General features: G+C 37.4%; 2 protein-coding genes, 1 non-coding gene and 1 pseudogene across 4 annotated transcripts; 2 read left to right on the forward strand and 2 right to left on the reverse strand.

The window, feature by feature from the left end:
• Positions 1-282: 282 nt before the first annotated feature.
• Positions 283-2,608, reverse strand: LOC125473822 (pre-rRNA-processing protein TSR2). Its single transcript, XM_048577139.1, has 4 exons — positions 2,268-2,608; positions 1,864-1,952; positions 1,352-1,465; positions 283-718 (listed from the first exon to the last, which is right to left on the reverse strand). The coding sequence occupies exons 1-4, from the start codon at positions 2,449-2,451 to the stop codon at positions 512-514; spliced, it is 594 nt and encodes a 197-aa protein (XP_048433096.1). The 5' UTR covers positions 2,452-2,608; the 3' UTR covers positions 283-511.
• Positions 2,609-3,601: 993 nt separating this feature from the next.
• On the forward strand, positions 3,602-5,437 carry LOC125472047 (annotated as a pseudogene).
• An 825-nt stretch (positions 5,438-6,262) lies between these two features.
• On the reverse strand, positions 6,263-21,254 carry LOC125473823 (protein MON2 homolog). Of its 2 annotated transcripts, none has more exons than XM_048577141.1 (44): positions 20,975-21,254; positions 20,410-20,595; positions 20,233-20,322; positions 19,492-19,565; positions 19,191-19,346; positions 18,825-18,942; positions 18,525-18,580; positions 18,005-18,059; positions 17,831-17,887; positions 17,647-17,748; positions 17,059-17,139; positions 16,883-16,935; positions 16,328-16,397; positions 15,725-15,788; positions 15,040-15,188; positions 14,837-14,964; positions 14,686-14,743; positions 14,388-14,485; positions 13,994-14,078; positions 13,814-13,879; positions 13,678-13,737; positions 13,174-13,260; positions 12,559-12,745; positions 12,375-12,418; positions 12,167-12,295; positions 11,947-12,078; positions 11,784-11,836; positions 11,643-11,691; positions 11,255-11,313; positions 10,986-11,125; positions 10,725-10,891; positions 10,465-10,593; positions 10,297-10,382; positions 9,969-10,084; positions 9,760-9,872; positions 9,399-9,522; positions 9,122-9,243; positions 8,713-8,899; positions 8,410-8,635; positions 7,609-7,936; positions 7,290-7,429; positions 7,012-7,136; positions 6,703-6,907; positions 6,263-6,569 (listed from the first exon to the last, which is right to left on the reverse strand). In XM_048577141.1, the coding sequence occupies exons 1-44, from the start codon at positions 21,077-21,079 to the stop codon at positions 6,449-6,451; spliced, it is 4,980 nt and encodes a 1,659-aa protein (XP_048433098.1). In that variant the 5' UTR covers positions 21,080-21,254; the 3' UTR covers positions 6,263-6,448. The 2 variants fall into 2 exon arrangements, with proteins under 2 accessions (XP_048433098.1, XP_048433097.1); XM_048577140.1 differs by having other exon boundaries at positions 13,994-14,081.
• Positions 21,255-22,442: 1,188 nt separating this feature from the next.
• On the forward strand, positions 22,443-22,604 carry LOC125473936. The gene has a single exon (XR_007255675.1). It is a non-coding gene; the product is annotated as a U1 spliceosomal RNA (small nuclear RNA).
• Positions 22,605-23,222: the final 618 nt, after the last annotated feature.

Raw genomic sequence — 23,222 nt, forward strand, 5'->3', positions numbered from 1 at the left:
TTTAAATTTCACGGTTAAACCGCTTATTTGTCTAAAAGGTTACCTATATACGTAACCGTTAACTTTAAATGAACGGATAACTGCATTTACCCAAACCCATAGGTATTTTGCCCATCCCTACTTCAAAGTGAACCGAATGGGACAACGGATAGAGAGAATAGAAAAGGCAAACAAATTGGCTCTCGTTCTTGTACGTGTGACCGCACAATCACGTGGTCTGACAGACAAACTCTAGAATTTGCCTCGCCAAAGTGATTCTCCAAATTAGTGCTCTTCTTCGGATTATCGGGTTTAACTTATCAATCAATATATAATAACCAAGAACAACTCCTAGATTCATTGGTAATTCCAATATAATTACGTAGTTACAAGTTCTAAGAGCAAGTAGAAAGTAAAGCAAAAATTCGACTAACCAACACGCTATCGACATGATCGAACAAAATAGCATTTAAGAAACTCTACCTGATGGAGAGATGCAAAATTTCTAATGAAACATAATTTGGGGTTCAGCCTAATTCCTTTTACCCCGATTACGTCTTGGTCCAACTACTTCCCATCCATCTTCTGCTTTAGCTGCTGGCTTGGGAGTTGGTTTACTGCTCGTCGCGTCTGCTGGATTCAAATTTGGCTGGGACTCTGGTGTGTCCACCATCATGCTAGATGAACCATCGTCTTCCTCGTTGTCATTGTCGTCGTCTTCGTCATCATCTTCATTGTCCTGAGATGAGTAAGGAAGCAAACAAAAAGAACTGTAAGCAAATAATCCTACATGTGACTTTCGAGCATGTATATGACCAAGAAAGGCTCTCCAGCATGGATTGTTCCCACGATTCCAATGTCCAAAAGGAATTCTCCCAAATAGAATAGAGCTCCACAAGTTGAACATCCAAAGAATTTGCATTCGCAAAACAGTGGTGTGATTTGAGTTCTTCACAAGAATAATTGACAACTTAACATTCATCATCAAGTATGTTCAATATGAGATGATACATCATAACGTCGTGCTACCTTCAAACAAGTTGCAATTTAACAATTCCAATTAGAGTTAGCCTCGGACCTCTGTTGTTAAAGACAAAGGGGTAGCACGAGAGAGTAATACTCGTGGATGGGAGGCTCCTCATCTCTTATCAGGAGCTGGGATTATCAACTTATAAGCACAATTTCCAGCATCATTCTTGATGCTTACACGATTCACCAACATCCATTTCAGATCAAATTAACAACAATTAAAGTTTTCTTCAAATAGACTCATGAAGAATTAACTACTTATAACACACTGGTGGTAATAATATGTGCATTATGTTACCAAATCACAGAGTCTCTTTTCCCAAGGGCGTTGATTAAAACTCACTTGTCTAACATGAGGAACGGCAACTCTTCGATGATTGGCTTCTCTCAGACTTTCAACAGAATTGAAATTGCCAGTCAAACAGTCTTCATACATAAACATTAACTTTTCAGCCACCTGTACAAGTCCAAAGAACAAGAAAAGGATTACAAACATCATCAAGACAGAAAACAAATACTGATAAACCGCATCTCAGATATCCAAAGCTAGTCAAATTCCAGCGAAAATATGCAGGAATATCCAGAAACGATAAGGTAATCAAAGGAAAACTGCAGGATTCCACTAAACTAAATTGGCTAGGGGAATGTGCTGCCCCTGTCCACCCGGGTTCGAATCACCATCCATCCCCGTAGTATATAGTTCAATTAAAATTACGGCAACGGGCTACCCTCTGCACCTAAGTTCGAATCCCCTCATCATAGTGTAGTTTATTAAAATTAAAATATCGCTCGAATAAAAAAATACAAAATCCGACGAAAATTGAAGAGTACTTATCAATTGAAGAGCATATATACCTCCTCAATGCTGCCATCCTCTGTCATTGTATTGAGAGAAATCATAGCTTCATTGAGAATATCTTCCAAATCATCAATGTACAGAATCTCTGAGAAGAATCAATCAACACATGTACAAAAGCTCTATCAGAAACAAAAAGATGGATTTTTAAAGCAACCAGAATGAACCCAGAGAGATTTAAGGCTTGTCAGGAAATGCTTCTTTAAAAAGCACTTCTGCTCATACACGATTCTATTAAAAGCACATAATTTTTTCAATAAAAATGAAGTGCATTTTTAAACCCAGAAGTACACTTTTTTTCTGCCAAGCATGGTTAAAAGCACTTTCGGTGATCTGAAGGCGCTTATTTTGAAGGCACTCCCAAAGATACCCAGAGGTGAGGTGAGTGAGTTGATTTGAGTACCTGCAGACTGAGTGAACCACGAGAAGGCATCGGCGGCGAGTTGCTCCGCTTTTTGGCGCGAGCCACGGCCGCCCCACTCGTTGTCGACGGCCAACTGGAGCGCCGACCACCGGGACAGAACCAGTCCTATGCCTTCTCTGAATATCGCCTCCGCCTCTACCGACAGCTTTCTCTCAGCTTCCATCTTTCAGCCTATCTCCGCCTCTCTATCAGAGATTCTAGAGAGAGAATCTAGAAAGAGATAGAGATTGAAACCCTAGAGAAAACAGAATTCGATTGTCAGCTGAAATGCTCGGTTGATTCACAGCAAAAGGAGGTGGGCTCTGACTGGATGAATGGGGGCGACCGGAGAAGGAAGAAGAAAGGGTGAAGGTTAGGTCAATATGGGCCTGGGCCTGTTATTGGAACTTATGTTTAATAATAGTGGGCCGATGGGTTTAATTTTATGGGCTTGTTTGATGTACCCATGTCTGGTGAGCGCAAAGTCTAATTTCAAGTTATGTTGAAGATAAAGGGGAATCGTGAACAGTACAGAGCTTTTCGTTAAAGTTTTTTTTTATTTTTTTAACGAGAGAATTACGATGAAATTAGACATTGAAACTTATTTGGTCTAATCCTACTATAAGACTCGAGTCATTCTCACGAAAAAGCAAGCCTCTTATATCCGAAATTTGGATTCTCTTCGGACTTTAGTGTTTGGAGTCTAAAGATCATAAAATTTGGACTATTAGTTTGTATTAAGGACCGTTAATTTGTGTGAAGTGAATCTACTGAATGAGTTAATGTGATCGTCGGATCCAGTTTGAGAGATTTAGATTGTCAGGTCGTTAGACTTCAGGCAATGAAAATCGAAAAGGATTTTTGTCCTTATATTTGGATACCATTCTACTTAATATAAGTCCAATCTGTATTACACAACTTACAGATCGTATAAAAAGGTCTTACCATCCACGTAAATATGTTGTCCTAAAACAAAATTTCTCCGCCCATGTCCTAAACAGCTCAAAGTACTTCGAACTTGGAACGAGTCATCATCTCTTATTCTCAATGCCATTTGTCTCCACCTTAACAATGTACGTAAGCACTTCGAAACCAACAAATTTCACCCAAGAACTCGCCAAGTACTCCCAAACACTCTCGTGCTGTCCACCCAGAATCCCGCCACGTTCCACCTCCATAGCATCTACGTGTCCAAATGTTGAATCTCTCCACATGCACGTACGCCAAAAGCCCCCCCTCCCCCTTCTTCTCCATGCTTTTCTCTACCCTCTTACCCAAATATCAAATATTTCACAGAAAAAAAAAAAAAAAAAACAGTAATTTTGATCTGAAAAATGAGCCAAGAACAGCCGCGGAGGCCTGAAGATCAGAAGGAGCCGGTGAAATATGGGGATGTGTTTCCCGGCGTTTAGGGTGCCGAGCTGGCGGAGAAGGTGGTGACGCCCAAGGACGCTGCCATAATGCAGGCGGCGGAAAATGCTGTGCTGGGGCATACCCTCAAGGGTGGTGCTGCCTCAATCATGCAGTCCGCCGCCACGGAGAATGAGAAGGCGGGTGTTGTGGGTTCAAGTGACGTGAATGCAAATGTTGAGGGAGACGGGGTTAGCGTTAAGGAGGCTGATCTTCCTGGACGCCGTATAATATCAGAGTCGATCGGTGGGCAGGTTCAATATATTTCTTGCATGTAAAATGTTTATTACATGCACACAACATTTCAGTTCTAGCTCAAAACTGAAGTACTTGTTAGTTTTACATATTTTTTTTGTAAATTTTATTTGATTTTGAAGTGTTCTTCATTTATTCGATTCCTTGTTGATTGGTTCTGGGGTCCAAATTCAAATCAAAGGAAAGTAGATCATGAAAAGCAAATGAAAATCCATAAATTGGTTGAGGTATAAAGTTTGACTTTGAAATCAATTAACCACGTACCACTACTTTAAGAAATATTTTTGGAACATATGAAATAAGTGAAATAAGTTGAAAATTTTCGATGTATATATAGAACGAAGACACTAAACCGAACGAATTATTTACTTTTGAATCGTGAAAACAGTCTCTTAACAAACTAAAGATAAGGTTGCGTAAGATAAATGTTCTCCCAACCTTTGTAAATTGTACTCTTGGTCTTTGCAAAATGGGAAGCCTAGTTGGCCTTTGTTCGTCCTATATATATTGAAAATACTAATATAGAAGTCCAAAGAAAGCTTAAAAATAAAGTTGGTGAAACAATTTAGTTTGAATAGTTGAACACACAAAATAATAAAATTCTAGACAAATATTGTCAAAATCCTTATGTTTGTGAGTGTATTGATCTATTTTTCATTTTGTTTTGGTTGCACTTGGAGACATGAATATATAATACATGCATATGAGTTCATGTTTGTTCTCTGTGAAGGGTAGGTTGTGGGGCAATACAGCCAGCGAGCTCCTTTGGCAGCACCAAACACTATTCAACCAGTCGGTGGCTCTGCCGGTCAAATCACCATTGGTGAGGCCCTCGAGGCCACGGCTATGACAGCCGGACAGAAGCCGGTGGAGAGGAGCGATGCAGCCGCAATTCAGGCGGCAGAGGTTAGAGCAACCGGCCACACCAACATAGTACCCGGTGGTGTGGCTGCGGTCGCTCAGTCAGCCGCAACCCTCAATGCTCGGGCTACAAAGGACGAGGAGAAGACAAAAATGGCCGACATTCTTGCGGTATATAGTTAACTACAGCACATTCCGTAGTAGTTTGATCACGTTGTTTCCATGAGTATGTACGTGTGACATTTGATATTGTGTCTGTGTGATTGTAGGATGCAACTTCAAAGTTACCGGCAGACAAACCGGCGACGCGTCAAGATGCTGAGGGAGTGACGGGAGCGGAAATGCGAAACGATCCATTCCTGACTACGCACCCGACTGGGGTGGCGGCTTCGGTGGCGGCAGCTGCTAGGTTGAACGAGAATAACAGCAACGAAATGCTAAAATAGTTTGCATATGTGAGTCTAGAAGTATCATCAGATACGTATATCAGTATATGCAGGTTGCTCGGGTTGTGTTGTCACTTACAGTAGCCGCCATAGCCGTGGTTTTGGGAGTCTGAAAACGTTTGTTATCTTCCAAACAGATGTCCTCTTCCGTTGGGGGGTATGAATATGGTGAATAAAGGACCCAGAGTACGTACCAATATTAATGTACGAGAGTTTGTGTTTGTAGCTTATTTTTGCACTCGAGTTCTCGAGTTTGATTTTGATTTTGATTTTGATTCTTCCTTGACACCACTTGTTTAAAAATAAAATGGAAAGAAGAAGATATTTGAAAGTGGATCGACTGAGGTATGAAGAAATGGAACTTGATGACAAGTGAGAAGAAAAAACAAGTCATTCTTCACTTATTTGTGTTTACGAACACATGGAATCAAAAAGTTTTTAAGTTTTTTTATGAAAATGTTGTTTAAATCAAATTTTAGTAAAAATGTGAGCGAGTATTGAAAAAGCAGTTGAAGTTTTTTAGATAAAAAACACATAACTCATGTTTTTATAGAAAGCAGTTTAAATGCTTTTGAAACTCGAAATTATTGTCTATAAAAGCGTTTTCAGTCATGTTAAAAACACTTTCAAACGAGTCTTAAAAATCGAATCCAAGGGGATTTGATTCCTTCCCTCTCCCATTTTCTGTTAAGCAAGCACACTCTTTACAAACCTGTTAAAGTGCTCTTTCAGTTTCCTTCCTGTTTAAAAGTTTGTGCCGGGTTTGCCAGTTTTATTTTCTATTAGAAGTTTATGCCCGGTCACCCAGTGCCAAACGTGAAAAATAAAGCCAATTTTATTTTTGATTAAAAGTTTGTGACGGATCGCCTTGTGCACCAACGTGAAAAATAAATTCAGTTTTATTTTTTATTAAAAGTTTGTGCCAGCTCGCCTCATGCACAAACGTGAAAAATAAAGTTCCGAATCGCATCAATCTATGAACTTTAAATCCATATTAATTTGAAAGCGTACTTGCACAAAGAATTGGAAGTTCGATGCCTATAAATTTCTCACCTGAGGTACCTGTTTTGTTTACACAACAAAATCGACAGAATGTACAGACTTTACACGAAACCAAAAGCTGGAGGATGAAACAATTCCTCACAAAATCACCTGTAAAAATAATTCAAACAAAAATTCAAACTTCTGATCGTGGACGCGAGGGTAGGACTACGGTGTCCTTGGTACAAATTCTTCCGGATTTTGCCCGTTCATGGAAGCTCTGTCGAGACCCAATTCTCTGGAGATCAGTCTGAATAAGACTTGCACTGACCCTCTTATTCTTGCTTCTCTGTTCAACAAAAGGATAAAGAACGAAGAGTGAGTTGTGAGCGCACCGGTCTACGGTACCATAGAATACAAAGAGTTCGGTGTATTAAAGTTATGTTTTGTATCTCGACTATGTAAACCAATATAACTCTCACCTTGATACTACGAGCTCGGAAAATGAGGGAAATAGCACAAGCAGATGCGGACGTATGTCGTGATTCTTTTCTTTTTCGAGGGCACTTTTCAAATGTGCCTTCAAGGGGAGAACGGATGCAGTATCTGAATGAATTATCAGACGCGCCAACTCTTCAAGAACGTAAATAATTTCTTCAAGTCTTGCAGCCGGCAATGGGCGTCCACCTGCAGGAATGCAAAGACATGATAATACAAGATATTATCTTTCTAGTTTTCTTAACAAGTGATAGTATGGGATGATACGGCTAAGGTGGGTATATTAGACGCACCTAAGTCATTCTCGTCGATTAGAAATCTGCTCAAGATGTATTCGCATCTGGTTATCAGTACCATGACTGCAATTTTGCTCACTTCAGATCTCGCTGAATTCCAATCATGGGATTTGTTGTCATAACTGCATGCATAATATACGGTGAGACGATATTCTATCAAATGTAAAAATGGGTTTAGACATTAACAGTATGTTCCCGCTGTCTTGGATAAACTAGAACAGGAAGTAAAATAGTAATAGCTTCTGTAAATCAATACTCCCACATTAGGACATTACCTGCTCAAGGAGAATAGCTTCTGTAAACATTTCAAGGAAAATCTGCTGCAGTGGGAAGGCATAAGTTCCACAAAATCGACAGGTAAGGAACAAGTACGTGATGCGCATCGGTCCAAGGTGGAAACTAGACGATGCAAAATCTGTCAAAGTAAGAGATTTTATATCTTAAAAACAAATAAAATAGATGTTGATAAGAAAAGCTTCTAAGCTATCTCTGTTTCACATGGTCCCAGATTAGTGGTCCAAGACCAAACATGTAAATGTTAGACTCCCTCCTTTTACATTTTACTCTCAGGATTATGGGTGGTGAGAAACTTACATCGGAAGGTGCATCGATAGGTGACTTTAGAATCCTGTCTCCGAGTACATCTAAGACAGTCATCTCAAGGGACTCATCAGCTTTTACATCCACAGTTGAGAAAGAATCATCAGAGGGAAGAGCTCGTCCACAGTAACCCACAAGGAATACTTCATAAACATCGGCAACTTCCTTCCATATACGTGTTCTTGCAGGCTTACTAGCAACTGAATCTAGTCCAGAATTTATAGCCGATTTGCTGGCATCATCAACCAGAATGCGGTTGAAGCCTTCAACAGCTAATCTCCAAAGAGCACCATCTGGATTTTCTCTTCTTGTAGTCATACACCTAACAAGAAAGACTATGCTGTTATTTCCTGGTTAAAAAGAGTATGATCCTTCTAAACTGAAAAGAAAAGAGTTTAACCGTAAAACAAACAAAATTGCCAATTGCAGATACAATAAGGATGAAGGGTTACTGAACTTCTAAGCAATCTCTAAAGTTCAAGTAATTTTAACCTGAGCAGTTGTGTTACTTAAGAGTCTAAGAAGCACAACCGATCTAAAATCCCCTCTTGATCAATATATTAGACAACTAGGCATCATAATCCGAAGAAACCTTTTATCTTCATCTACAATTAGAATACTTAAACAGTCCCTCAGAACTGTAAGTGCATACAAGGTTTCTCAACTTTGCGCTTCTTACTGTGTTTCATATAACAATTTAACCGCCAGTATCCAATGATTATTTTTCAGTAACATATTCTCAAAAAAGTTTAGTTGCGGTACAACAAAGAATTAGAGCAAAAGAGCTATCAGTACCTCCCAAGACTTTGAATAATTTCAGAATACAAGATATACTTTTGAACTGCTGGGGCCTGTAGAAAAAGATCGACCAGCAAGGGAACAAGCTTTTCTGCAAACATATAATTGGGGATGCCTGCTGTTACAGATGTCTTTAATCCAGAACTTGGAGAACATTCTACTCTGCTTGAAGATATGGAAGATGTCCCATTAGGAATTTCACGTTTCATTCTCACGTGATCGTCTGCAGAAAGAAGTTTTTATTTTCTTCAGTTATTGTTGACAATCAAAGGTATGGGGGGAGACAAGCTGATTGTATACCTGGAACTTGGTCACTAGTGCTGGCTTCCTCTGCGCCATCTTCCTCCTTTTGTACAGAAGAATGTAATCTCGGCAGATATTGCAAAAAATCCCCAAGAAGAATAAGCCACATGGAAGAAATGAGCTCTGTTGGACGTAACATCGGAAGGATCTCCAGCACAGTACGTAATACAAGTGGAACATGTCCCTAGAGAAAAGTGTCCATATCACGCACAAATTTCTAGTGTGATGAGTTGCACTTTATACATTATGAAAGAGCAGCAGTGAGTTACACTTATACATTATGAAAGAGCAGCAGTGAGTTACACTTTACATTATGAAAGAGCAGCAGTGACTTCAAATAAACAGCTCAAAAAATTGGGGAGAAAACGAGAGTAAGATAAGAAGAGCAAGTTGAAATTTCACTTACAAACTCAGTGTCACAATTATCATTGCCAATTATGGCTTGTTTAACAGCTGAATCTATGACTGCAAGCAACTGCTGATACAAATTATCGTCAAACATCCTCTGGGCTTGCACATAAAGTTCCCCTGTTGGAAGTTCAAACAAGTTGCATGTCAATAGATGATTCACTTAATCAGAAAGAACGAGTCAGACAATACAAATGTTAAACATTAAAGCCATTAAGTACACCAAATGACGAGGAAAAAAACAATAAGATAGTCATCTTAATTTAAATCATTACCGAGACTCTGCAAAATCTCCTGCTTCACCTTGATAGCTGCATTGCCACTGAGGTTTGTTGACTTTTGGAGAACAACCTCGTAGGCATCAAGAACTGATTCAAGGTAAGGCCTTGGCAGGTTCCCCTGATTGACACCAATATATTATTTGATGATATCTTTTATTGTAGAAGTGAAGGACTGCAATATTAATTTGTAATTTTGTAATTCATTTTACAAGTTTAAATGACCTTGTCCGTCTAGTTATGTTCTTCAGTTTTAATCTTTCAGAAAAATAACAGCCAGCATAGGAAAGATGAAATGCGAGGACAAAATTCTAATTCACAAATGTATGAGCATTCTAGCTTTTTCAACTTTAATCACCTTAGAAGAATGAGAAAGAACGGGTGTCAGTAAACAATTTATTGCAGCAATAGCAACCTCTTTGCTACCATTTAAAATGCTGTTCTTGACAAATAAAAGCAAAGACTCCCATCCTGCCATAGGTAAAACATCAAGTGTGAATTTGTGAGACTGACAATCAATATTGGAAATAACAATACCAGATACATCATAAATACATTGTAACCTACCTGACCAAAAGTTGTTTAAGCTTCTAAGAAAAGGAAAGAATGAACGTAATATACGTGCTATGCCTCCAAGCACTAGTACAAGTGTTTCATCCCACTGTTTCTGAGCCGTGTTGCGACTGCAATTTCATTCAATACAAGAGTTGTATGATCGAATAACAGAACAGTTTAGGAGAAGCACAACAGATTCTATCTTTTCCTTAATGATAAATTATAGTTATCTTCTTTATCGCCAACTTTTTTTTTTTTTTTTTTTTTTTTTTTTTTTTAACAAAGAAAAGAAAAAGGAGTAGGAGAAAGGAGAACAATATTTAGTCTGTAACTTATATACCTATGATGTATGAGCATATGAACTGCTTTTCCTCCTCGAGTTCCGAGTTCTTTCCCATGCCATTCATCTTTTGATGAAGTCTCAGCCTAAAAACAAACAATTCAAATCATGACTTCGCAATAGTACACAAAAGCTCTTGATATCTCTTTTAAAACCACTTCAACAAACCATGTGAGAAGCACGATCTAGTGTAGGAAAAATGTAATTCCAAAGGCAATCCTCCCACATGCTTTTCGAAAGTTTTTGCCCATGACTTCCAAGTGTCTGAAAAAGTGTCCTGATGGCTGAATTTCTAACCTGGATACAAGTTCACATTCTTTGAGATTTGTATAACCAGTGTACACATTAGTTACAATACCAGATGCAAATTGAGAAAATATTGGCATAGATTGAAGAGAACGTTGATTAAACAACACATGCTTTCCTACCTCTGGCCTTTCATCAGCTCCAAGCTTCTGAAGTAACGAGAAAGCAGAGAAAAGCAACCTGTCACGATCAACTACATTTAACAAGGGAGCTTGGTCATTAACATTGTCTGATACATCGGATGCTTGTTCTTTTGGCTTTTCACCATCCAATTGCACATCAGAAATCCCTGTAATGTTTAAAAACACTGTAAATAAATTTTATGCACGAGTATACAACCAAAGAAAAATGATGGTCTAACTGGTCAAAAATGGTAAAGTAACCTGTTTCCTTTTCCTCTCCAATCCCATGCATCAGACCTTTGGCTATAAAGTCGGTTGTTGTCCATAGAAGGCCTATCGCTGTCAAGCTTATATTCAGTTCTGTCTTTTGAGCACTGTATGCTCCAGTCACATCTACACATCTGCAACATGGATGTATTGCTCAGATAATCTAATAGGTTTCTAAATTGGTTAATTATGATTATTTGTACAACCTATGCATAAGTGTGTGTGCAGGCGTGAGTAATAAATGCTGAAGTCTGGATCCTTACACAGGAAGGCAGTCTGCGGGTATAGTTGAAAGTCCATCATTCATAATCACACGTAGGCTCTACAAGAAAACACAAAAGCGAAACTCAATCTAAATAACTGACAAGACAATCAACCTATAAGGACAACATGTAATTTCAAAAGGTGCGTTGAGCTGATGAATGCGTAAGCTGCTTTCTGTAGCAATGTAAAAACAGTAGGAAATTGATATAGTCCTATCTTGAACATCGGTTAATGGGTAATTTTATGTAAGCATATAGATTTCGGTGTACTAGTGTGGCCTAAAGAAAGTCACAATACACTATGCCTTTCGTTCCCCAAAATTTCATATCTTAAAGTCACAATATACTATGCCTTTCGTTCCCCAAAATTTCATATCTTGTTGCTAACCTGAAAGGCCAGAGTAACAAGTTCCTTCTCTGAAGAATCCGCTACAGACCTTTACAAAATAAATAAACAGAGGATCAGCCCCTACAGATCAAACCGCAAACAGAACAGGTGACCAGAAACAAATAGTTATTTGAGGCAAACCTCAACAGTTCAAGAATATCCGGCCAACTGTAGTGCAATTTCTCCCCATGTCTCTGAAAAAAAAAAATTAGTGAAGTCAGTGAGAAGACATTATGAACAAAGGCTGATAACAAGGACATATATGAAAGAAAACTTGAAATGAATTATTGTTATTACATATTACCTCTAAAACATGCAGAAGAATTTTCAAAGATCCAGCACGTAATTCAACACTTTCAGTAGATAAATAAAGAACCCTTAGTGGCGATATGACAGCACATTCAAGTGATCCCAACTGTGTAAGTCCAGTTTCCATCTGTGGAGGTATGCCAATAAATAAGCAGTGTCAGTTCTTAATTTCACTAGAATAGAGTTTCCAACCATAAGGAAGTAAAAGTTCTCACATTCTGAGATGCTCTAGATCTGGTTGTTGTGCTGTCCTGGAACTGTTCCGAACCTAAAACAGCACATATCGATTCATCTAATGCATCAAGGGCCATATTACGTAACTGCTGGTTAGATTTATCTGCAAGCTGTAAGATTCACATGCTGTCAAGAAGAATGTAAACTGTGCAAGACTGTACATTATAAGAAAACATTTAGCATGATCACCTCAAGAAAGTGGCTAACGACTTGATCCCACAATGGCTCCACTCCTGCAATAATGTAAAGAAATATAAAATTAATCCAATTACAAAATCTGAATTCAAACCAATAACACATTTCATATACAAACACTGAAAGGAAAATCCATTTTATTATAACTATTATCTGCAAATTCACTGGCATTACATACTATGTAGGTTATTGACAAGGATAGATATTATTCTCTCCACTGAAAAGTTTATGTTGTCAACTTTTTGACTTGATGTGGGTACAGAACCACTTGTAATCCCAGCCATGCATTGCTGTGACAGTTGGCATAGGGCAGAAAGAAGGGACTTTACTGCAGATATGTGCATTAGTGCTGAGCTCTCGAACAGCTTTGCAAAATGGAGAAAAGCATAAAGTCAGATCATGCATAAACACATACATGTACATATATTTATATAATACGTACGCACAACAATATAACAATTAATCTTAACAGTCCATACAGTTCTTTATAAAATTAAAATAAAAAAGGGCCTTGCAGTAATTAATCAAAAATCAAATTTTCAATTTCAAAAATTAAAAATATAAGAAATATACCGAGAATCTTTTATAAGTGTATTGAAATTGCTCAAGGTCAGGTTACAAAACACTACATTGTACTTTTACATTCTAGGACACAGGTCCCTTAATTTCACTAAATGAGAAAAAAAAGATAGAAAAACTTGAAATTGGTCAACATCTGAATCCTCAGATGGTTTTCAGAGTACTGTACACCATTCATTAGGCTCTCATAAAGGCTGAATATTTCTCAGTTTACCTGAGAATTCAAAGAAGAAAGAATGTTTAAGTCGCTGGATTGACCAGATGATTCCCTTGTAAGCTTAGGCACACCCGTGGACACCTCCTGACAAAGCAAAACTAACATATTTAACAGCTTACATCAGGAAGTTAACATAGCAGCATATCAGATCAGTGATTAACACGTTATTAAACCAAAACAAAGAACTGCAACTAGAATGTATTGCTGCTTGGCTGTTACGTATTGGTGCACTTCTGCTCCTTTAGCTGTGCGGATCTCTTTACTTTTTGGAATACAGATCTATAGGTTTAAAACCATGAAAGCCCCCAATGCTTCTTTATATCAAACATGCATTTATTTAATATTTAATTGTCAAGCACATAAAGACTAATTAATTTCAAAAAGAGATGTATGGGACGTATGGGTTCAAAACCAATAAACTAACCATTGGTCCAGGGTAAACAATTTCTTTGAAAACAAATTGAACAGCAATGAGTGTGAATAAACATTTGTGGAAATTACCTGCGTGGTGGCATGTGGTGAATGGATTGCTCGGTCCAGAGCTGCTAGGGTTTCCAACACCTACATTAATTGCAGAAACAATAAGAGAATGATTTCTAGGTTTTCAAGGACAAATATGAAAGTACACCCTACGTACCAAAACCCAAGATGGGCCCAATACATTATGTAGTCGATGAGCAATGTTGAACAGAGTTCTTAAGGCCTGAATGAAAAGAGAGCAAATTGAATTCAAAATATATGTCAAACATTTTTTAATACAGATGCTATGAAAAATTGAAAAAGAAATTTTATTTGATAATCTACAGAACCTATATACCTGGACATTCTTGGGAGTAAGAACAACGCTTTCCCTTTGATCAACTAATAGTTCAAAGCGTTTTGATCCAGGAGATTGTAAAGTGCTGCTGCGATTAAAATGTAAACCCCAAAAAGTTCAACACTGTCAGCTGCCTAACAAGACTGGATATAACTTGACACAGGAAATCTAAACTAGAAAATCAAGGCATAAATAGAAACAAATAAAGCAAAAATGATAATAAGACTTTTTAACCATGATATTGCTCAAAAGAAAAGGAAAAGAAATAAATATGGTATAATGGGCAAAAGTTTTAGCAGTCCTTTTATGCCAAGATGAAATAAATTATAGCATTTGCAAACAAATTTTGATTTGATAGAGATTCGATAACAATAGGATAAATACAAATCAATACCTCCTTCTTTCTGATTCAATGGGAAAATTGATCGTAAATTTGCAAAGGGATGCGAGAAAAGAATTCAAGGGTTCTACGGCACGAAGAACCCCGCATGCCTGTATTGTCATGGAAAAAACCATCGCTTTATCATATTTTAGAAAAAAATGGAGTTATCCTGAAAGATAAACTTGATATTGTATGCATGTTGAAAGCAGCAAAACGAAAATTCCTCACTTGAAAAAACATTGAAGGGAGTGAAAGATGCTGAAAATAGCCCAGATAAAAAGCCGAGTTAGTAAGTTAAAGTTTCGGTTACCTGGGTGAAGGCCTGATATCCCTTCAGTATTTCCAACACAATAGCCTCTCCTTGTGACCTTCATAGTCAGCTTAAAGTTAGTTATAACTTATAAATAATAAGAAATTCAGTATTATTTGAATCTATACATGTTTTAGTAGAGAAGTCCAACCTTGACAAAATAAAGGACAATGCATCTAGAATAGTCAACCATAATGAATCAACCATTGAGAGGCAGAGAATAGAAGTATTTCCAGAACACTTTGCAGGTGGATCATAATCATGTCTGGGGGATTCAATCTGGTAGACAGGACAGTGTCATGTAATATGTTACTTTAAGAATATTAGAATGAAAGAAATAAGGTAAATAAATACCTCCCCAGAATCTACTGCTTCATCCGTCAGTGTAGCAACAGTAAAGACAATGCCCAGAAGGCCTTCAACTGCCAATGTTATCGAATGAGCTTCACTGGCAACCAAGACCGCAGCATTGGAGGCATCGTTATCAAGGCTCCACTCGATTCCTGCATGAACTGAATCTCGTCACCTACTGTGTGGATCAAGGAATAGAACAACAAATGATAATTGATGAACCCCAGGTAGAAAGGTGCAATGCCATTCTAGGTTTTTGTCTTGATATATATCTCAGGTAAGAGAGAACTTTAGTCTTTGACAACCCTAACTACGAGAAAAATATATATCCGCTCATATTAATTCCTAGAAAGTGGTAAAATACACTTCTAATATCATTTGATAGAAAACAGAAAAGATTGTCTAAATATGAAAGGGAAACGCATGGCCAAAGATTACGAGCTGTACACTGAAACAAACCTTCAACCAGAAAAGACTGAAAATAAAAGCCAACACAAAAGTTCTTTTGTTTGCATTTATACTCATCAAGGATTGTCTAGAGACCTTTGATAAAATGGGAAAGACATGATTTTCATGGAATAAGATGGTTTTCATTTCACTCATAGAACCAAAGAAAACCATAGCTATCCTTGCATTTTCTGGTTAATTTCAATTCAAATGTTAAAAATAGAACCTAGTAAGTGATTACCTTTAGCTTTGCTGTTAAACATCCCTGCAACAGCTGCCAGGCTCTCATCACTAGTCTCTTGAAACTGAACCAGTTAGATTTCTCTTAGCCAATGGAATAAATGTACCAAGATGGTCAAAATATATAATCTACATTATAGTAGGGACAACAAGCACAAGGACCGTCTACATTCTGAAATTACTTCTCCAAACAGAAAAATGTACCTTATTCTAGTAAAAAGAATAAAGATTGTTCACATATAATTGAGGATAGATGCAAGCTCACAAGATAGAGCACTAAGAGCTCCAGAGTAACCTCACTACAAACAAATCACTAACAAGATCTGATATGCATCCCTCGGGAGTTGCAAGTTTCAGGAATAGACCATTCCCATAACTGTAGGAATGAAAATATAAACTTTGCATGTAGATGTCTGGGGTCTCTTTCAAAACATGATCCATCATGCCGTCAAAAATACCACACAAATGAAATGTCTTCCTTGATACACTAACACATAGGACTACAGTATGGAGTCCAATCAATCCATCTCAAGACATACCAACAGATTCATATGCCACCCATAATGGCTAACATAATATGACTAGGGAGAGTATAATATCTTGCCTGTATACTTGAAACAACTCTAGCAAGAGCTTTGACCATGCCCTCCACAACATTGGTGTTCTTTGGATCCCTAAGACGATGAGGAAAGGAAGTTATGGCAAGATAAGGGTTTTGAAAAACCTCAATTCTTTTAGAACATTCCGTACGGAACAATTTTTATTCCCAAAAAGAAACAAAAAGACCATTATGATATATATATATATTCCCCCAGAATATCAACACATTTTGTTTTACGAAAAGTAATAGGGCAGTACTTGCCTCACAACCAACTAGTAGGAAATTCCAATTGACCACTAACATGGCATGAAATTAATTGGCATAAATTGATGCAAGTACCACATTCCCAATATTAAACAATTATTGGTGACAACAATTTAATGTGGTGTCCCCTACTTTCGCAGCTTCATGCCAATAAACACATGCACTGTCAACAATTAGAAGGTCCACTTGACTTGCCATTGCTACATTAGACACGTTCTCATACTAAACAAAGATCTCATCTAGTCTTTAATCATACTAAGAATCAGAAAATACAGAATGTGAATGCAAGCTTACATATCAAAATTTCGGAAAAGAATCCGCAACGTCCTTGCGTCCACACAAAAGCCCTGTGAGATTCCACCACAAATGATCATGACAAACTACTTGCAAAGTACTAAGGGATCACTCAATATCCCAAAACATACGTAAGACACAATATACATAGATATATTCTGCAATGTCAAAATTACCCTCAGGATCTCAAGAACAAGAATACGATGCCACAATGGCAGATCAAGAAATGTGGCCTTCACCAACATACTAAGGAAAACCTGCAATTCAACAAATAAGTAAAATAAACAAAAGAAATTGCATGAGGGAAAAAATAACATATTGAGTCATTAGTTGTAGAAGATTGAGAGCTACCAAAGGAAATTTTTACAGAAAAGGAAATAATAGAAAAACTAAGCTCCAGATAAATGACAGTCTGAATCATTTAATTTTTTATTTAATTTTTTTCTCCTAAACAAATGGCACTTTGAAACCTTCTAATAATCTATAGTGAGGACAGAATTAGGAAAGATTTACCTGTGGAAACAAAACATCAAAAAACATGGAAGAGTGTTTCAACTGACAAGTGTAAATAATAGATGCATATTTGGTTCCCAAATTTTTCCGACTGAATGGCAGACCTCAAGGCTAAAGACTAAAATTAATTTAACTTTTTATCAGAACTTCAATAATAAGGGGTATTTATTCTGTTTAACTATTATTGTGACTTTTTAAAAGTTTCACAGCCATGTCATTTCCTGGTTAAAACAATCATATACAGAACACACCTCACATTCTGTGATAAGGGATGAACTGTATAGCCTGATAATATGGGCAACTGACCGCAAGACCAAACGACGAAAAGAAGGCTCTCCTGCTTCCCCTTCAATCTGATTCGACATTAAACATATTTAAGGGGGAAAAAGGTAAGCAACTGATACATTGCACTGCATGTTACATAAATAAAACTACCTCAGCATTGGTACGAAGTGAAGTCATTAGAAGTGAACATATCTGGTGGCGCAGAACCTGTTGAGTTACCGAGCAATATTTTCAACTAAGAAATTTTACTAGCAAATGCATCCAATAATTAAAAATTATTTTTTGAAAAAGGAATGTACTTGTACAACAAACTCTAAAAATCACCTGCTCATAAGGAAGCAGGGTTCTGAAAACAGCCACATAATTGGACAAAACAAACCTGGGGAATACAAGTGAGTAAATTCAGACAAAGATATAATTTCATAATATTCTTAGAGAGTCAGAAACTTGCATCTGCTATCGTATTTTGTTGCACTTGTATAGCAATGTAAGCAATCTAATACCGAGATTTCACAGGCATCATACTAGGGATAGCTTCTATTAGATCTTTAGTGGAGACCAATAAGAGTAATCAAGTACCAAAAAGTTCAAGGGAAACTCTTTGATTAGAAATTCTCATTAGGTGAGTCAGATGTGTGTTCAGGTAACTTTTCAAACATAGCTGACCAATTACGCCAACAAGAAAAATACATCTTCATAGTTATATGTTTTGATAATATTGAATAAGTATGATTTCAAATCACATGAGAACAGGAAAGAACACCCACTGGATAAATAATAATTTGGAGTCTGGACAGATTTATCCACTACTATAATGAAAGATGCAAGCAACAATATTTCTTACTCCAGTATATCAAGTGCAAAGGACCGCTGAAGAGAGCCCACTCGTAACCATATTGCCTGTCAATAAAGGGAAGAAAATCCTTTTAAAAACCTGCTTATACAATGTTATCATGATCGATAACTGCACATATATCAACTCTTTCTTTAATAAGTACTGAAAATATATACATATGAAACTGAAAAATAGGAAACCAACACAAACAACAATAATTTCAAAAATCCCTAAAACTACAAACACCACTTAGAAAGATCAACTTAAGCTCCTAATGAAACATTATACTAGCTTCAAATCAGCACATACAGATCCACCTGCAGCAAGAGCTGTCAGGTCTTCAAGCAGACGAAGTCCAAGCTTTCCAGCTTTAGTTAAGGTCTCCCTCATCAATGCTGATCGTCCAGAAAGAGATTTATCCAATGACCTGTTGATGTTTGGATTTATTAAAAGAGGTCAAATACGGAAATCAAACGTGAGACCATGCCAGTAAGCAGGGCTATGATGAGAATCAATCTTTTTAGTTAAGGTCTCCCTTTCCAACCATTACCACTCTAGATGGGAGATATGGAGAATTTGCAGATATCACTCAAAGCAATTGCTAAAAACATAAATGAGAGTCATTGATGTGAAAAAAAAGTTGCAGAGCAGTAAGCATTTACAAATATTACATACTCTGAAAGATTGATACTGGAACTAACATCGCCACTAACTAGACTGGTGCGAGAGATGTAACCTCCAGAACTAAGCTTGCCAGCAGGAAGAGTCTCAGCGCCAATCACATGATCAAAAATCAGTGCCACCGCTTGCCTGAAAGTAGCTGCAGCAGTACTGGAAATCTTCCATGTTAAAAGATATCTCAGATTGAAAAGTAGGATAAAATATATGCAATTAAAAGAAGAATCAAGAGAACAATAAAAGAAAACAAGTCATGAATCAACCAGCAAGTAATAGCATAAAAAAATAATTAACTTACTTCCGTACACTATCAGAGGACCGGTTGTTTTCAAGCAGCCGAAGGCAGATACCAAGAGCTTGAGCCATACTGTCCTGTATATTATAAAACAATTAAGAATACAATATGCCACTATCCAAACAGAAGATAATAACAATTCAATAACAAAATGGAAAATAAAGCTAAGGTAATGAAGAAGTGAAGTATTTTTCTAGTAATATGGCCAGACATATCTCTCAGTAGTGCCCATTCATTGTACGCATTACCAAATCCAGTAGAAAATTTCAAATTACAAACTATTTCGAGCAATTACATAGACCAACACCCACTGAGACGTTAGTAAGTAGTAGTAAGTACTCAAGGAGAAATTCAATGAGATTATTGTATATACGATTATATAACCCTACTTTTTTCACTGGCATGTCTGATATTATAATTATTGCATAATGATTTTGCTGGTAATTATTTTGAGTAACCAGGATGAGCGTGTGCATACCCAAGTAAGGTGGATTTGACTATGTTTAAATTTCAAATTAAAGCATGCCATTTGTTATTACTTCCACACTAGCAGATATTGCATGGTATATTAAAAAGCTTGGCTTGCACATCACATTTAACATTTTTTTCCTTATTGTCCCACTGAGTCAATCTACTTTAAAGGATAAAGTAAACTACAGTATATCCTATGAACTACTGCCCCAGCATAGGATGAAAACCCCGCTTGTATTAGGAAGACATAATTATGTAACAACTGCTACTTACCTCAGTCTCGGGGTGTAAAGGTGACTGCAATATGATTAACACAGTCTGCAGGGTCTTAAGTTGAACACTTTCGTCAGCCATTTCTGCATGCTGTCGGAAGTAAAAATAATAAATTTAAGATTTAAGGTAATGGGACTAGCATAATAAGCAAAAAAAATACTCTTAACATGAACTTACATCCTTCAGTGTGGAAAGAATTTCATTCAGGGCTGATGGAGCAACAGCGTCATGAGATATTAGCTTTTGTAAGCACGAAAGTCCGATAACACTCAGCTTCACAGTTTTAACCTCACAAGCCATCAAAAAGATTCTCAGTATGTCCTCATTCTGCGCAATCTCACCGGGACTCGACAAATTACGAAGCTGCAAGTTTTACATCAACAAATAAATAAACAAACTTTGCTAATTCCCTCCAATAATAATCCAATCCCATTGCTTAATAACCTAATTTTACTCCTAATTAAACAATTATATTCCCTAACTAGCTGACACCAGATACCGTTTCAGCTTCAATTTCGAAAAACAGTAGTTACTTAATTCCATTGCTATATTTTCCACAGTAAGTATTTCAGCTGCAGCATCCAACAATTACAAAGCCATTAACTTCAGTAACTATTTCAATAAAGCTTTTAACTTTTCATTTCCTCTGAGTTCAGCAAGCATTTGAATTTTCACCAATTACATTACACGCATACATTCTCACACACACAAGCATTAAGAACAGGAGTTTGGAGAGTGAGACCTTGATAATTGCGTGCTCAGCGCCGTCCTTGACGGCGGGGTAGCGACGGCGGGCTTCGGCGGAAAGCGCGCGAAGATCCGACTCCAAAACGGCCATGAAAGCCATCGCCGGATAGAGTTCTTCGGCGGAGCAACGAATTACGGCGTCGTGGATTAGTCAGTGTGAGATCGCGGTCGGAGGATTGAGGAAATGGGAGAGAAAAGCATCGAGATCGGAGAGCTGAGAGAGGTGCTGGTAATGGTAGTAGTGGATCTTGGCGAGCGAGCGAAAAGAGTCGTTCGTTAAGCTGGTGAGGTTTGGGTACGTTAGGAAAAGCGGGAGCTATTGGGCTTGACCCACGAGATGGGCTGCTGGGAATGGTAGTCTTAGCCCATTACTTGAAACGCTTAGATGGCCTTTATTATAAGTACCCAACTCGAATTTTGTTCGTGTAATTAAGGGTTCGTTTGAAGAATGCTTTTTTGTAAAGCACTTTTTGGCCACATAATAAGTATTCTAATTTAGTATCAAATTCATCATTTACGAGATTCGAATATAAGGTACTCTCATAATTTGGTTCTACATAAGAGTCGTCCCAATCTCTCTCCTCTCACTCTCTCCTCCTTTTCACATAGAATCACCTAGACAAAGAGGTAGGCGGAGGAGTGGTCGTGCGGTTGGGGTGCAGTGAAGTTATTGCATGGCTGGTTTTGAGAGTTCGAGGACACAAGATAAACCTTTAAGAGCATCTCTAAATGAGATGTCAAATTTTGAACATAAAATTTAAATTTGACATCCTATGTGGCATTTGACATCTTTTAAAATTTTTATTGTCCACCCAATATATCAAATTAAATTATTATTTTTATTATATTATGAAATAAATCATTAAATTAATAAAAACTTAATTGCAAAAGGCGACCGTTTCCCTTATATATTAATCAAGGCGTATTAAAAAGAAAAGAGGAGTCAACAGAAACATTAATTGCAATGATGATTAAACTAATAAAAAACATTAATAATTAATTTTGAAGCTGCTGTCAAATTTGACAACAACTCTCTTGCTAGCAATCTATGTCATCACCACATAGGATTTAACATTTCAATTGGAAAACATTAGTGTGGTCTTTTTTTACTGTTATAGCTTATGTGAACATTTTGACACCTCCTTTGAAGATGCTCTAAGATGGAAAGTTGACGTCCTAAGAACTAAATGCATTGCAGATTTGTATCTCTCTGAATATTTGTGATTATACTAGATGACCAATGAACTCCAATTCAATGTACATGAAAGCAACAACATTATAAAGACAACATTTATACAATAAGAGGAGAAACGATGAAGTTAAGAATCGATTAACTTGTGCGGGAACAAAGTGAGGTGGCAGACAACCTATTCAATCAATAGTAGTGAATCCCACATCGACCAAGTGCGGTCAAAGAGTAGAGGAGAAGGGGTATAAATAAAAAAGGACGAGCATGGAGATAACCACTTACCTGGACAGGGTCTATGGGCGATCAAAAAGATTCATGGCCTGGGTTGGTGACCTTCATTGCACTCTGAAGGGGTGCCTGCCTATGGTCTCCTCAACGTAGGAGAGCCAATGTCATAATTTGTTGCCGAGGGGGCTTGCGTTCGCGCAGCCCCTATCCAATTTTACGTCAAATTGTTTTGTAATATTGAATTATTGTCGTATTTGAAACGAATATAGGCGTAGTTTTAAGTTGTGCAATTAAGAAGTCGTATTTGAAACGAATAAAGGCGTAGTATTAAGTTGTGCAATTAAGATGACTGGGCAAAACTATGTGGTCATGCACGCTTTTGGTCCAGAATGCCATGTTAAGAAATTTCTTTGAGCGTGAAATCCGCATCGAAGAACGGAAAGACGGTTTTAAGGAGAAATATTTTTCACTTTTTCACATTTTCACAAATTTCTTGGAACACCAATATCTTTGTCATATATTATCAAAGAGGAACAGCTCGATCCTCATGTATACTCCGAAATCTCATACATCATTTTTCTTTTTGCATAGCAACCCGGTTCGCTGTACATGAACACTGTCATTGCATTTACCTAAGTATCTTTCTTCTGGTTCTGGTTCCAAGAAAAATTCCATATTCTGAGCACAGAACTAACACAAATCGAAAAGACGATATAAGAACCGGATGTTGTAACACAGCGCATGAGCCTTTGTTTCGCTCGTAAGCTACCATAGCTCATTCCCCTTGAATCATATGGTACATGGATGCTCTACTGATGCTATCAAG

The sequence above is a fragment of a genome, unplaced genomic scaffold (genome assembly GCF_019419815.1).
Source record: "Pyrus x bretschneideri cultivar Hongxiangsu unplaced genomic scaffold, Pyrus_bretschneideri_v1 Contig11, whole genome shotgun sequence".
In the NCBI taxonomy this organism is placed as follows: Eukaryota; Viridiplantae; Streptophyta; class Magnoliopsida; order Rosales; family Rosaceae; genus Pyrus; species Pyrus x bretschneideri.

Bases quoted from the DNA above. Each gene is read 5' to 3' on its own strand.
- LOC125473822 (XM_048577139.1), bottom strand. From the start codon at position 2,451: ATGGAAGCTGAGAGAAAGCTGTCGGTAGAGGCGGAGGCGATATTCAGA. The intron at 1,953-2,267 runs GTACTCAAATCA...GATTCTTCTCAG, and splicing joins GTGGTTCACTCAGTCTGCAG to AGATTCTGTACATTGATGAT. The intron at 719-1,351 runs GTGAGTTTTAAT...TACTCATCTCAG, and splicing joins CCGTTCCTCATGTTAGACAA to GACAATGAAGATGATGACGA.
- LOC125473823 (XM_048577140.1), bottom strand. From the start codon at position 21,079: ATGGCTTTCATGGCCGTTTTGGAGTCGGATCTTCGCGCGCTTTCCGCC. The intron at 14,082-14,387 runs GTATTGATTTGT...TTTTAATCGCAG, and splicing joins ATTGAATCAGAAAGAAGGAG to CAGCACTTTACAATCTCCTG. The intron at 9,244-9,398 runs GTAATGATTTAA...AACTTCCAACAG, and splicing joins GGAGATTTTGCAGAGTCTCG to GGGAACTTTATGTGCAAGCC.